The following is a 15,515-nucleotide window of genomic DNA, read 5'->3' on the forward strand; positions in this document are numbered from 1 at the left end:
TATATAAATATATATATATATATGTGTGTATATATATATATATATATATATATATATGTGTGTGATCCTACGATTCTCGCGTGATCTTGCCGTGACATCGCGAGAATCCAGCTGCCGTGCAAGGTAATTCTTACCCCGCTCTCCCCTATGTGCCGGCACAGTGCAGACAGAGGTTGTAAACATGGCGGCGGACGGGATGGTGCTCACCAACCACGACCATCAGACCCGAGTGGGGATTCTGACGGGTAAGGAGCCTGTTTGGTCAAATGCGACAAGACGCTTCTCCGTAGTGCACCTCCGTGGCGTTTTGCCTTCGGTTGCCTGTGCACGTCGGTGTCACGATACGAGCTGTCTCCGCTGCCGACCTAGCTGTCGTTATCCAGTATGCTAAGCTGACCGGTTTCGTTGGCTGTCATTGCTCTAACGTTAGCTGCCTTCCCTATTTGACAGGTCGGGCAGATGTGGAGTTTGCCTTGTAACGACATCATTTGCATTTCTGTGGTAAAATGTTAAGTATATGTGTACGTAGGCAGACTGGCTGTCATTATAGCTATGATTATGATAGCTGCACGACATTGTAGTGATATTTTAATCGGCGTCAAGTGAGACAGTGGGAAAAAGGACGACTTGCCAGGACTTTCAAAATTAGAGGCGAAAATTCCTTTGGCGAGCTAGTGCTGCAATGAGTTTTTAACTAAAATTGGCGCTTTTATTGTGGAAGAAAAAACACCATTCTTCCGTTCTGGCTGTGGCTGTATGTTGCCACCTTGACGCAAGGGAACGTTATATTTTTCTTCTAGCAATAGCGATACCGAGGCTATCAACTGCATTATTCATGTCCCTTTACAGATCCGATGTGTTGGCCGCTATTCATTAATATTTATTGTATGGTTCCTTTGACAGCCGTTTAATTTGGACTTAAAGTCAGCTTTTTTTTTATCGTACTTAAAAATGTACATTTATGAATCATAAATCGTGCGTTTGGTAGCTATTAAAATATTATTAGCAGGCAAGGCCGACTGCCAAAGCGATTTTCCCCCCGTTGTGCAGGTTGTTTAGCAGCTTCCCTAATTAGCTCATCTGATGTTGGTCTTGAGTCGTGCAGAGGAGGACTGGGACCAGTATACAGCCGTGTGACAGTCACCAGTAGCCCCGCTGCCTCCTCGCCAAGGCGGGGGGAGACGTGAGAACTATGAGGATGCGCCCCAGCAGCTGGCTGGGAAGTCTGTGGTTTTGATGAGCGAGCATCTCGGCTAACGGCAGCTAACCTCTGCTGTCCGTACAGTCGACAACCACAACCTCCTGTCACATGTTAACACACGTTCCTAGCCCATTTGGGGGGGGGGGTGTTTATCAGGTTTTTACACGACACGGTTTTAACTGAGGAGTTTAGGTCATGTTTAGGGTCAAATATGCGGTTGGTAAAATGTGACGCAAGGCATGTTTAAGGTCACATATGTGGAGCATACTGTGTTGGAATATATGAAATAATGTTGACTATGAACACATAACAACAGTGGCTTCTACTAGCCAGAGTCTTTGATTGTTAAGTCAGCATAAGGGAAACCAAAGAAATGTAATTTAGCTTCTTGTGTTTACTCGGCAGAAAGAGCACACTGTTTGTGGTGTGCTAAATGTAGCTAAGATACTATTGGAAATACTTCCAATACACTAGGCCATGGCTTTACCAAAGAGGGAATTGTCCAATAGGGAACTATGCTTCTAAAGACCCAAACCAACAGTTGGTGAATCCTACTAACACGTTTTTTTGTATTTATCCCTGATACATCTTATTCCTCCAAAGACTTCAAAACTCTATCAAATCGGCGCACTGTGCCAATGCCACAGTTAGGATCTCACTATATAGGCTCATCAATGGAGTTAGTACAATACAATAAAGCACAGATTAATAAAGCCAGAGTACTAATAATATCATATACTGTATGGTGGAAGTCAGGGAGTCTCATGGTTTAATCCACAGGCAAATCGATTACAACTGTATATTGATGCAGTTTCTGTTTATTTCAGAACAATTCATTGGTAAGATGGGGATGCAAATGTTTTTTTCTTCTTCCCGTGGTGTTAAACATGACTATAAGGGGTTAAAGTCAAGAGAAATTAGAGAAGTCGTCAAGGTTTATCTGAACTCCACTAGTCACGCTCACTGCCCAGTGATCACGTTGACTTTACTTTTAACAATGTGTCAATATAGAATGCATGTTTGTGTTCAGGTTGCTGTTCATCCAGAGTCAATCTTACCTTTTTAATGTCCTTTGGAAATCAACTATCCTACATTCTTGGAGAATATTTAGAGTAACATTCTGTGGTACTGTTGTTCTTATTTGAAACGGAGGTGTAAAACTACAAAACAATAAACATTTCAAACTATACTTTAGCCGTAGTAGTTTCACCTGGTCACTCTTGAGAACACACTCCCTTTCGCCTGAATACCAGAGTTAATAGCCTGGATGCTCTCTAAATACTGTAGTTTTGCCCTTGAACCAAGGGTACCAAGGTTTCACAACAAGCTACATTTCTCTGTGTCAGAGGGTAATGGAAATGTGTTAAAAGTCTTCAAATGTAATAAAGTGTAATAGCTTTTCAACAGGTTGGGTTTTCTGGTGAGAAGTCACTTATGTTTATGTTAAGCAAAATGTAGGCTAACTTTTGAAAATGTAGTTTTTAATTTAGATTTAAATAGGAAAAAAAAACAGAAATAGTTTGAAAGTTTCGGAGCATACCATTCCCTTTCCTGCAATGGGTTGGATGAGAGAACTGATGCCACTCTCATATCTATCTGTCAAATTCAACGCTTCAGCCAGCAGCTGGTTAGCGTAGCTTAACATAACGACTGGAAATGGGGAGAAACTGCCAGAACCAGTCCAAACATAACAAAGTCTGAAGTTTGACTGCTCGCATTGTAAGACTCACTGGGTAGACTTTATAATTCACCGTGTTAGTCTACACACTTTCTTTGAAGTGGATTTTGGACAATCTCAGGTTTTTACTTTAACAATTCATAATAGGTATAATAAAAAATATATATAATCCAATGTTCAGAGACCGTAAAGGACTACTATCCTGTATGTGTGTGTGTAACTATATTGTTTAAATGCCGTTTTCATTTTGAATGTGGTACTCTCCAGTTTCCCTCGGAAAACTGACAAAATTGCATTTGAGAAACATGAATGAGACACTGAGCTGCAAACAACCGCAATTACAATTCTGGGTGATAACATTATTTAAATGTACATGGATGAAAGATTGTCCACTGTGCAAAATGAAATGTCTCATTAGTATCAACCGAGGTTCCACCAGTCAGCGTATCAGTGACCAGTTTTATTTTGCATCACATCTATCTGTCGTGTAACCTGAACTTCTCTCTTCTTCAGTCAGTGACAGCTGTTTCAAGAACTTGGCTGAGGACAGGAGTGGAGTCAACCTGAAGGACCTGGTCCATGATCCCTCACTGTGAGTCCACACACGTCTGTTATGGAGTCAGATCAGTCTCAATACTAATGAATGCACACTGAAGGATTCACTGATGTATATTTCCTGATTTATTTTAAAGTGATTTAAGTTATCTTTGTACAGAAATGTAAAAAAAAAATATACATATAAATAAAAAAACAAGATTCACAAATATATTTCTGATGCACACACGCATTAACCTGAATTTGAATAAATGTAATAGAAATCCCCAAATTTATGTATTTAAAAGGATTTGCAATTTTCATCAAATACATGTTTGGATGTTGTTCTGTTAATATACAGACAGTTGAACCCACAGTTATAACCTGCTTGTTATGAGTGAGCTTCACCACATGCGTCTGTGGGTCTGGTTTTTTTTACACTCCCCAGCCTCGGCTCCATTCACAAATGCCATTTTTTCTACAGGGAAGTATCCGTAGCCAATCGGACGTCTCCCCCCGTTTCAGTGCAGATGTTCCCCAACTCTTTTTGTCAAACCGAGGGGCTGAAGAGCCCCTCGGTTGCGGCACCCTTGACAAAAAATAACATGGAAATAATTTTTATTAAATGTTTTGCACAGTGGACAATCTTTCAAAGGGAACACCTCTTATCTTGGAGTTTGACGTGATACTGTGTGATGAAATTAAAAAAGATCTTAATATTTTGTCAGCATCCTACTGTATGTGCGTCACATCCTATTACGTTGCTGTCAAGAGCCTTTCCCTGCAGGTGGCTAATCATGATTTGCAGACCCTCGGTAAACTATCAATGGATAAATCCAAAAAAAGAAAAGTCACGGAGGAAAATAGAGAGTTTAATTCTGCGTGGCCGTATCAATTTACTATTCACTGCCAACGATGCTGATCTTGAAGATGTCGCCCGTCAGAAAGCCATCCTCGCTAGAGAGCACAAATGGAGCGATATTGAAAACCTCCCCAAACCCGACAAACTTGTGTTTGAAACATGGAATGCCATTCCCGACACTTGCATGAAGAAGTATACATTTGGAGTCCTGTCCATCTTTGGATCAAGTACTTATGCGAGTAGGTTTTAGTCAAGCATGAACTACATAAAATCTAAATATCGCTCCCGCCTCACAGATGACAGCCTGCAGTCCTGTGTGAAGCTCAAAGTCACATCTTACAGCCCTGATATAGAGAAACTCTGCAGCGATGTTCAGAAACAAAAATCGCATTAAACGGGTGAGAATTTATCTTGGAAAGAAATATTCATTTTAGATCCTGAACTGATTGTTGTGCGTTTATGTTCAGGCACGAAGGTTGATGGCTGTAAGTGTCTGAGGAAAAAAACAAGATGTTGACAGCGCACTGAAATGGACTTTAGTCTTACTTAGATACAAACTGGCCTATTTTTTACATTTACTCTTTTTAAGACATTAGGCTGCAGCTATATGTTATATTTATTTCAAAGTAGGTTACTTTTTATTGAATATATCTTCCACAAACATGGGGAGGACCCAAATAGACCTGCACAGTTGTGTTTAATTGACCTCAATGTAGGCCTACACATGGCGGTGTATTGTTTGATATTGTTATAATGGGTAAAATAGCAATACAATGTCAAGAATTGTCTTTATTCTTCTTCTATAATTTCATAAATACAGCAAACTATAGTTTTTGTATATACAGTTGTGTGAAAAAGTGTTTGCCCCCTTCCTGATTTCTTATTTTTTTGCATGTTTGTCACACTTAAATGTTTCACATCATCAAACAAATTTAAATATTAGACAAAGATAACACAAGTAAACACAAAATGCAGTTTTTAAATGAAGGGTTTTATTATTAAGGGGGGAAAAAAATCCAAACCTACATGGCCCTGTGTGAAAAAGTGATTGCCCCCTAAACCTAATAACTGGTTGGGCCAGTCTTAGCAGCAACAACTGCAATCAAGAGTTTGCGATAACTGGCAATGAATCTTTTACAGCGCTGTAGAGGAATTTTGGCCCACTCATCTTTGCAGAATTCGCCTTTTTAAGGTCATGCCACAGCATCTCAATCGGATTCAGGTCGGGACTTTGACTAGGCCACTCCAAAGTCTTCATTTTGTTTTTCTTAAGCCATTCAGAGGTGGACTTGCTGGTGTGTTTTGGATCATTGTCCTGCTGCAGAACCCAAGTGCGCTTCAGCTTGAGGTCACGAACAGATGGCCGGACATTCTCCTTCAGGATTTTTTGGTAGACAGCAGAATTCATGGTTCCATTTACCACAGCAAGTCTTCCAGGTCCTGAAGCAGCAAAACAGCCCCAGACCATCACACTACCACCACCATATTTTACTGTTGGTATGATGTTCCTTTTCTGAAATGCCGTGTTACTTTTACGCCGGATGTAATAGGACATACACCTTCCAAAAAGTTCAACTTTTGTCTCGTCAGTCCACAGAGTATTTTCCCAAAAGTCTTGGGGATCATCAAGATGTTTTCTGGCAAAACTGAGACGAGCCTTTATGTTCTTTTTGCTCAGCAGTGGTTTTCGTCTTGGAACTCTGCCATGCAGGCCATTTTTGCCCAGTCTCTTTCTTATGGTGGAGTCATGAACACTGACCTTAATTGAGGCAAGTGAGGCCTGCAGTTCTTTGGATGTTGTTCTGGGGTCTTTTGTGACCTCTTGGATGAGTCGTCGCTGCGCTCTTGGGGTAATTTTGGTCGGCCGGCCACTCCTGGGAAGGTTCACCACTGTTCCATGTTTTCGCCATTTGTGGATAATGGCTCTCACTGTGGTTCGCTGGAGTCCCAAAGCTTTAGAAATGGCTTTGTAACCTTTTCCAGACTGATAGATCTCAATTACTTTGTTTCTCATTTGTTCCTGAATTTCTTTGGATCGCAGCATGATGTCTAGCTTTTGAGGATCTTTTGGTCTACCTCACTTTGTCAGGCAGGTCTTATTTAAGTGATTTCCTGATTGAGAACAGGTGTGGCAGTAATCAGGCCTGGGTGTGGCTAGAGAAATTGAACTCAGCTTTCCAAAGATGTGATAAACCACAGTTAATTAATGTTTTAACAGGGGGGGCAATCACTTTTTCACACAGGGCCATGTAGGTTTGGATTTTTTTCCCCCTTAATAATAAAAACCTTCATTTAAAAACTGCATTTTGTGTTTACTCGTGTTATCTTTGTCTAATATTTAAATTTGTTTGATGATCTGAAACATTTAAGTGTGACAAACATGCAAAAAAATAAGAAATCAGGAAGGGGGCAAACACTTTTTCACACAACTGTATAATATAACTATAAAACTTTATAAACTGTGATATCAAATAGCTTTTGCGGCTCCAGACAAATCTTATTTGGTGGAAAATAGGGCAAAATGGCTCTTTGGATAGTAAAGGTTGCCTACCCCTGAGGTAGTGGCATTCAACACTAGCGTTTGCTAACAAGTTAGCTATATATCACTAATAGACAACCTAGGATTATTAGCTAGCTAGCTAGCCATAATATGATCCGAGTAATTTTAAACATAACCTTACAGTTAACTCACTTGCAAATAGCTTACCTGTTTAAATATTTGCAATAAAGTAAGTTGCTAGCAAACCATAGTAAATAAATGGGTAACTAGCTTGCGTTGGTGTTAAATGCCACATCACTAACATAGCAAGCATTCATGACTCAAACATATTTAATCATTCTCGCCAAGACAGTTATTCAAACTTACACGTGGGATGCGATCGAATGGTCTTTATTTTTTGAGGAAGTGTCCTAACCGAGTGAAATGACCAAAAGGGGTTTCTAGGAAGTATGGAAGCGGCAGCCATGATGAGAGCTGGCCGGATTCATTCAATGCTGAGGAAAGGTGCCTCAGTGCTTCCTCTCTTATCTTGAGGTCAAGATAAAGTGGTTAGGAAAAGATACAGGACGTAATCCGACTGCAGCCATGGAGCGCCACCACCAGACACATGTCGAGGTTGACCTTTGACCTCCTTGCAGCGGCATGTAGTCACTTTGATGTCAATCCTCCTGTTCGTAGTCGAAGACTGCACAGTGTAACGCTTTGTGTGATTACATAAAATCATACTTTCAAATCTCATTGGAAAAATGGCATTTGTGAATGGAGCCGAGGCAGGGGAGTCTCAAAAATGAAACCCACACACACAAATGCAGTAAAGGTCACACAAGACGAGGAGTTTATAAATGCAGGTACAACAATCTGTATATGAATGTAACAACATCCACATGTTTTGGATGAAAATTGCAAATATATTTCAAAACATATGTTTTCTATTACATTTATTTAAGATATCAATGCATCAGAAACACATTTGTGAGCCCTATTTTTTGTATGATATGACTGATAACTTTTTTTCTGCATTGAAATCTATTTTTGTGGAGAGAGTAATTTAAATGTACATCAAAAAATACATTTGTGAATTCCTTTGTGTGCATCCATTAATACTAAGACTGATCTGACCCCGTAGTCTGTGGTCTGCACACACATAAAGTGCACACATTCACATGCACGGACGTTACCCTCACTCCGTCTTTGTCCCCTCCTGCAGGCTAGGAGGAGTCATAGCGGCCTACAAGATAGTTCCAGATGAGATTGATGAAATCAAGGTACGTGTCATCGCTTCGAGCTCACTAGCAATCCCATCACTGGTTACGAGACACAAAGCAATGTGAGGTGAAGACTGGACTTTGCACACTTTCCCACTGGCACTCAAAAAAGTTAGAATCTGTCATAGAAGAAGACGCACTCGAGATACAACACCGAATGAAAACCGTGGCACATTCTTCATCGCATACTCCCTGAATCTTTTTCCTTTTGACTCAGTCTTATTAGCGGTTGCAGTGACCACCCGTCTATCATCCAACATCTAGCCACCTGTGATCCCTCACTTTAATGCTGTTCTAGCCACTGAATGCAGTGAGGATATGATCCTGAATGAAAGTGTCTTTATCCACTGCAGCTGTCCGCTGGGCCCATAGCATTCCAGGTCAAGAGGATGCATGGTGTAGTTGTGAACCGTGTGTGTTTACATGTGCACAGGAATCTCTTCTGGAGTGGTGCGATGAACAGCAGCTGAATCTCATTCTCACTACAGGAGGAACCGGATTTGCACCACGAGATGTTACACCTGAGGTACAAACGCACAGGGCCACCGACTGCAACGCTTGAAAGTGAAAATACTAATAAAATAAAACTCTAAACATGGCTGTGGTTACACTTGTATTTGTGATGGGGCGCTAGATCGGATGTCAGCCGTGTCTGCCTATGTGTGTCCACTCTTGACACTTCAATGCGATCAGCCTGATCAGATAGTGACTGGAAAAATTCCGTGGTCAAAGGAGCGGCTGTAAAATGCTGGATAAATATTTCATGTCCTATAAATTCTTCACAATAAAGGTCCCCCGTTATTTTTGCTGATCACTCTTCCTCCCTGCAGTATTGGTAAAGGTTTGTTTTCAAATTGAAAAATAGCCACTAGCGAAGCTCCGTTAATTCAGTGCTAAACCCACTTTCCCATAAATTCTTCACAATAAAAGTCCCCCGTTATTTTGAAGCAGCAAAATCAGGAAAAACCAGCACTGGTTCTGATCTGGAGATGATGGTGACCTATGTTTGATGAATTGTCCCGATTGTGTCCACATGCTGTCCACATCACACCACGTTCAGATCCCAACTCGATGCGGGCCAGGCCACCTCGGCATGTGGTCCAGCTGATCGGAACCCAAGGCGAGCGAGGTCTGATCTCGTAGCGTACAGACTTGACAGTTGATGCGTCCTGGAACGATGGGATGACAAAAGCACTAAAGAGACGAGCGTAACCACGGCCCTCTGATTAAAATCAGGACAATTAGAGACTAAACTAGTGAGCCCTGTCTGAAAATTCACTGAACAAACTGCTTCAAAAATGTATTTTGTCTTCTAACCAAACCAGTGATTTTGATGTCTTAACTAGAGACCGGGTGTTTTCTGTTGCAGGCCACCAGAGACGTGATAGAGCGAGAGGCTCCAGGTATGGCTCTCGCCATGCTGATGGGATCACTCAACGTTACACCGCTAGGCATGCTTTCCAGGTGAAGACTTTTTCACCACTGCTGTTCACCGTCAGTCAGTTAAGACATGCTGTCTGCACCGGGATGTGCGGCGCTAAATCTGCTAATCTGTTCAATTCTAACTAGATTAGTGTGCGCGATATCCTCTCCTGCTCTAATCTGCTTCCTACTTGCATTGTCTCTCCAGGCCAGTGTGTGGTATCCGTGGTAAGACCCTGATCATCAACCTGCCAGGGAGCAAGAAGGGCTCTCAGGTGGGATTCTGTCCTTATCTGAACTCTGCTAGAACCCTATACATGCTTACTCATGTAATGCCTGCTAGCTATTATGACAATCTGTAGCTGATCATGATGCGTTTTGACTAGACTTGAAACAGGTGCATAAAAAATTGTTCTATTTTTACTATTACATTAACTTTGAAATATAATGTAATTTGTCAAGTGTATGTCATTTGAAAATGACATTGGTAAAGAACACATACCGACTAGTGAAAGACTTCAAACTCTAAGTTTAGGACTTGACTTGAGATTTACTTGGGACTTGGGGCAAAACATAGACATAGAATAGAAGTAGAACGGACATTCCCATTTCGATCAACGTTTTGCAGGGTGGTCAGAGCGACAGCCATTTCATAGCGGGTTAACTTCCACACAAACCGACTTGCAGCAAGTCAGACTCACTCAAGCATTGGCATCTGTGTGTGTGCGTGTGTGTATGAGTGTGTGTGTAGTCCCGCCATGCAGGCAGTTCTCTCTATAAATACGTAAGTAATAAAGAAAGTGTGAAATGGATTTTACAGCCATTGATTGGGCTCTGTAACTACCTCCGCTTCCGGCTTAGCGGCGCAGCAAGACTCGTTAAGGCCCCATTGGCATTGTCATCATAACAACTAACAACAACCAACATTTTCTTTTGACTTTGTCAAATGACCACGGCAAAAGTTCAATGTCTTGTTCTCCTGTTCTATATATTTGTACATACTGTAATACCCCAATTTTCGTGACCCAAAAGTTATTAGAATGAAAAAAAGTGTAATTGAACCACTGTGTGGCAGTGATTTCATATGTCATCATAGCTATACAGTAGCCCTTTCCTGACAAAATATAGTGGATAGCTCCATTTGAGAGGGTTTTTGCAACATTAACTGTACTTTTTTGTTTAAAGCTGGCTGCTGTTTTCAGTGAGAAAGCTCTAAAAACCGTCCGGCATCAAATGTTACCAATATATCAATAAACACAGTAACGTTTTAAGTAAGAAAGTGCGGGGCTACTACAATCAATCCAGTGTTTGAAAGTGGAGTTTAACTTGCTCGTCATGTTGTTTTCTCCAGGAGTGCTTTCAGTTCATCCTGCCCGCTCTGCCCCACGCCATTGACCTGCTGCGCGAGGCCACTGTCATGGTGAAGTCCACTCACGCCGCCCTGGAGCAGCTGCCCTCCCCTTCCCCTCTGCTGGCCAACACGCACATCGACACGCACATCAACATGCACACCATGGAGCGCGGCACCCAGTGCGAGGATGAAGAGGACGAGGACGACGAGGAGGAGGACAGGAGGCGGGGTCCACATGTGCACAACCACCACCACCACCACCATCACCAGCATGGCTCCTCCCACATCACCGCAGCTGCCATCGCTGCCAAGGTAAACCAGACGCGATTGACGCTGCTGCTGGAGAATTGATGGAGGAAACTTTAATGATCCCTGTGGGGAAATTGGGTCATTGCAGCAGCAGGGTACTGTAATACAGACAACCACTGATCAAATGCTATTAGCTGCTGGAAGATGACAAAAATATCACTTATTAGTATTCAAGGAAATAAGCAGCAGGGCATTTCAGAAAACTGAAATATCTTTTTTTTTCCACTATGATACAAAGAAATTATTGTCTGGGTCAAGCTGAGGAAAGTTGCTGTTTGAAGAAAGAGCACTTCAGTATATTTTATACCACTCCTTGGGAAATTGAATGGGAAGTAATCTAACTTCGAACAGAGACAGTGAGACCACGTTTTAAAGCTGTTTTTTAAATCTCTATCTGAATATCTTGTCTGGATAGAGTAGAACACGTGTGACCACGTTCTTCAAAACAATTTGAAATCAAAGTCACATAACGCATGTTCAAAAAGTAACAGCTGACCCCTCCCTTGGCAAATGTGCGGCCACAACGATGTGCAACGCAAGGGTCCAGCAGTAAACATGTTGTCGGAATCTTTTATTAGCCGTAATTAAAATCTTTGTTTTTAAGTTTGAATGATAATAAGACATAGGCCTATTTGAAGGTGGAGTCTGTGATTCTAATCCAATACACTTCTTGTCAAAATCAGTGAATATCTCCTCACGGTTGTATTCATACACAGCCCTGGCTCCCTAAATCCAAAACAAACAGTGTGACTCAGACTTAGGCACTATGGCTGTACTGAATGTCTTTTTTTTTTTTTTTTTTTTTTTTACATTCGAAGCTTCTATTGGGTTTATGAATAAAGCTTTGAATGTCTGTTAATACAGGTGTGAGCCTCTCTGTGTGTGTGGGGGAGGGCGACCAGTTTTAGACCGCAGTCAAAATGCCTTAACGCCAACAAATGTGGATTAAAGCAGAATATTTCATTAAATAAAAACATATTGGGAATTTTGGTAATGATTACATCTATCTTTTTTTGATAGTAATAAGTGTGCGTGCTTGGCTTTGTCATTGCGATAGCTGTGGCCAAAGGCATTATGTTTTCGGGTTGTCCGTCCGTCCATCCGGTGCATTGTCATGAACACAATATCTCAGGAATGCCGAGACGGAATTTCTTTAAATTTGGCACAGGCGTCCACCTGGACTCAAGGATGAACTGACTAGATTTTGGTGATCAAACTGTGGTTTGACTCGAACATAGATGAACCATGTCATGTGGTTTTCTACACTTTAAGAACAAATATTACTGGGGCCACTCCAGAAAAGTGATGATGAACATTTAATATCCAGGAATTCACATGATAGACACCACTGACTATCCCTGTAACAATCTGGCCACAATTAAGAAAATTGACCATGGACGCTCCAGCCATACACTAGGTTTACCTAGTCTTGGTAATAAAATATTCGATTTAAAGCCTTAAAACATATTTAGTTTTCTTCAATATTTCCCAAATGTTGCACTTGGCTGCTACAGTGTTTTGATTGTGAATTTTGTAACACCTAGGTACAACTCAGCAGTGAGTGTTGACCAGGCGGCAACCTCAGGTTCTGCAGAGTGAAGCCAATGAGGAAGTGTCTTAAAACTGCATTCTCTCTACTGTCCACCAGGGGGCGACTCCTCTGGTTGTATAGAAGTCTATGAGAAAATGACTCTACTTCTCTCTTGATTTATTACCTCAGTAAACATTGTAAACATGAGTTTATGGTCTCAATCTCTAGTTTCAAGTCTTCTTCAATACAGCATGATGTTCATTTAGTAAATTATGGTCCATTTAGAGTCAAACAGACCATAAAGCAGGGGATGCTTTAGGGTGGGGCTTACTGTGATTGACAGGTCTCTGCCACTACCAGAGAACATACGGTGTCTCTACGTCACTCCTCCGTATTCCAAACATGGCAACGGCCCTATTCGAAGATGGCGAACATGAGGCTTCAAAACATCAGTCCACAAACCAATGACGTCACCATGACTACGTCCACTTCTTAAAAACAGTCTATGATGTTGACACTCAATCCTACTTTCAGCTTGTGCAACAGGCTGCAGTTGTAAATGCAAAGGCCCATGGCGATGTCATTATCCAGATAATGTATCAAGATACAGAAGGCCTACTCTCACAATTCCAAATACTTGATTATATTGTATGTGGAACATAACTGGTAGGAACCTTTAGCACTCAAGTTTGGTTAATATTGAGAAGTATGCCGATGGAGCAGCTGTTACAGGAAAATGGCCACTTTTGTGATGTCATTCATTAACCAGATTGAAGCACTCCATTTCATCTCATTCACCTGTCTGTCTATGGGGCCATGTGTCTGTCTGTTTGTGTTTGTGCATGTGTGTGTGTGTCCATCAGACGAGCAATGCTGCGGTCATGGCTAAGGGCGGTCCCTACCTGCTCGGCAACACGCCTGCCCCGCCCACTCATTTCACCTGCTCCTGTACCCATGACCAGCAGGTGAGACACTCCCACACAACCCTCCTCGCCCTGTCATTGGTCACTTCATCGTGTCTTTCAGGTACCGTTACATTATTTGAATCTGCCTTTCTCTGAATTGCTTTAAATGTATCTGGAGCATTCGGCAAAAAACGCTTTAATACACTATTGTTTTTGTACACTACCTGCCCAGCAACAGCAGACGGGCAAAGCTAGACGCTAGAAAGTTGAACATTCGACATTTAAAGAGCCAGATATTTCTTTCAGGAGTTGATGGAGACCAAAGAAGAGCGAAAATGGACTAGTGAAAATGTATTAGATTACGGTGGATTACATGTCTGCTGGATGTGTAAAGAGACAACTGTTTGCACACACAATATCATAACAACGCTATAAGGTGAAAAATATGTAAATAATATTGTAGCTGCTTGTTTCTGCCACCCACAGGTGGCCAACAAGTTAATGCAGCTTTACAAAGAAAAGAACCAATCCAAAATTAGTTTGGGATACTATTATTTATCAAACTATTCATGTTAGTAAAATGTAAAATTCTTTACACACTGAAATGTAAAAAATGTACTTCAGAAGTAGAAAGTCTATACACTTGCTTAAGGAAAGATACAGAAGGTTCCAGTTTTGAATGAACTGGTGGGCAGCTGCAGTAGAGCAGCTAGCCACGGCTTCATGCCAGCCTGTCACGGGTGCAATCACATGTTCAGCTCACAGCCAATCATGGTTCTCTGCTCATGTTGCCTTTAAGAAAAACAAGTAAATCTTCCAACTGCTGTTATATATATTTCAGGTGGCTAGATAAGAATTGATTATTTTAGCCGGCTAACGTTTAACCATCGTTTATAAAAGCAGTTTGTAGGTGTGATGGCTGTGTACTTTACAACCTGGGTAAAAAAGCTTTTATGTATCTTAAGAATAATTGGACAAATATTGTGCCTTTTTTTGTGGTCACCTGGGCAATTCATTGATGAGAACAGAGACAATAAAACCATCCATTTATCCCTGGTACATTTTTGACTTAAATATGCTACACTTTAGCATACATGATCAGATTGATTTCCAATTTCTCCCTGTTGACCAGTAGTGGAACCCGATGTAGTAGCTCTTAAACAAATAGACCTGTGTGAATCAGCTAGAATTAAGTTAATATTAATGGTTGTTATTTCCTTCTCAACGGTGGTTTTGCATGATTCTTACCTTACCTTTCAGGCCGCTCTTGGTTTCAGTGAATTCCAGCTTGTAATGAAAAATCTATTTGTCGATAGGTTATTTGTCACAGTGACCATTTAAGCGACTGAAATTTAAAACTTTGTATTTCTCTCTTTCATTCTGAATAATGGTGGCTACAGTGACATTATATTAATTAGAGCTTTGATAGTATTTTGGGTCCCGTTGAAAACCCATTGAAAGAAAGAGTAAGTTCAAATGGAATCCGGAGATAATCCTTCGGTCAGGGATTTGGTCGGTAAATTGAGGTGAAACAGACTTTGTTTACCCCACATGTGAATGTGCCACACATCGATGTGTTGGATGAAGGAAGTCCACAGTCCCTAGTTGCTTCTAAACAAATGCCAAAGTGCTGAAGCAGTGATCCTGTAAGGAAACATGGATGATTTCGGTGTCTATGTTCTCGTAACCTTTGGAGGAAGTTCGTTAAGTTGAATGGGACACAAGAAAAAAAAAAAAGTAACCTGAATGATAATGAAAGATAAAGCAGTCCTCTATTTGATTTAGTTGCATCAAATGTTAAATTAATAAGAGTTTTTTTTTTTTTCTTCACCAGATTAGTTTGTGTAGTTTGCATTCCTTAAAACCAAACACCAACACAAACTCTTTGACTTAGCATTAAGCGTGTGTGCGTGTGTGTGTGTGTGTGTGTGTGTGTGTGTGTGTGTGTGTGTGTGTG

At 41.1% G+C, this 15,515-nt stretch overlaps 1 protein-coding gene across 1 annotated transcript in view; it reads left to right on the forward strand.

Annotated features, from left to right (window-relative positions):
- The first annotated feature begins 116 nt into the window (after positions 1–116).
- The window catches only part of LOC116401584 (gephyrin-like), a 29,013-nt gene continuing 13,614 nt past the window's right edge, over positions 117–15,515 (forward strand). The window contains exons 1-8 of the mRNA XM_031880066.1: positions 117–245; positions 3,393–3,471; positions 7,983–8,040; positions 8,474–8,566; positions 9,410–9,504; positions 9,671–9,737; positions 10,814–11,125; positions 13,517–13,618. Of these exons, the coding sequence (XP_031735926.1) occupies positions 182–245; positions 3,393–3,471; positions 7,983–8,040; positions 8,474–8,566; positions 9,410–9,504; positions 9,671–9,737; positions 10,814–11,125; positions 13,517–13,618 (870 nt within the window). The 5' untranslated portion in view covers positions 117–181. The remainder of the gene's footprint in view (positions 246–3,392; positions 3,472–7,982; positions 8,041–8,473; positions 8,567–9,409; positions 9,505–9,670; positions 9,738–10,813; positions 11,126–13,516; positions 13,619–15,515) is intronic.

The sequence above is a fragment of the Anarrhichthys ocellatus genome, unplaced genomic scaffold (assembly GCF_004355925.1).
Source record: "Anarrhichthys ocellatus isolate YVR2014 unplaced genomic scaffold, GSC_Weel_1.0 scaffold545, whole genome shotgun sequence".
Taxonomy (NCBI): domain Eukaryota; kingdom Metazoa; phylum Chordata; class Actinopteri; order Perciformes; family Anarhichadidae; genus Anarrhichthys; species Anarrhichthys ocellatus.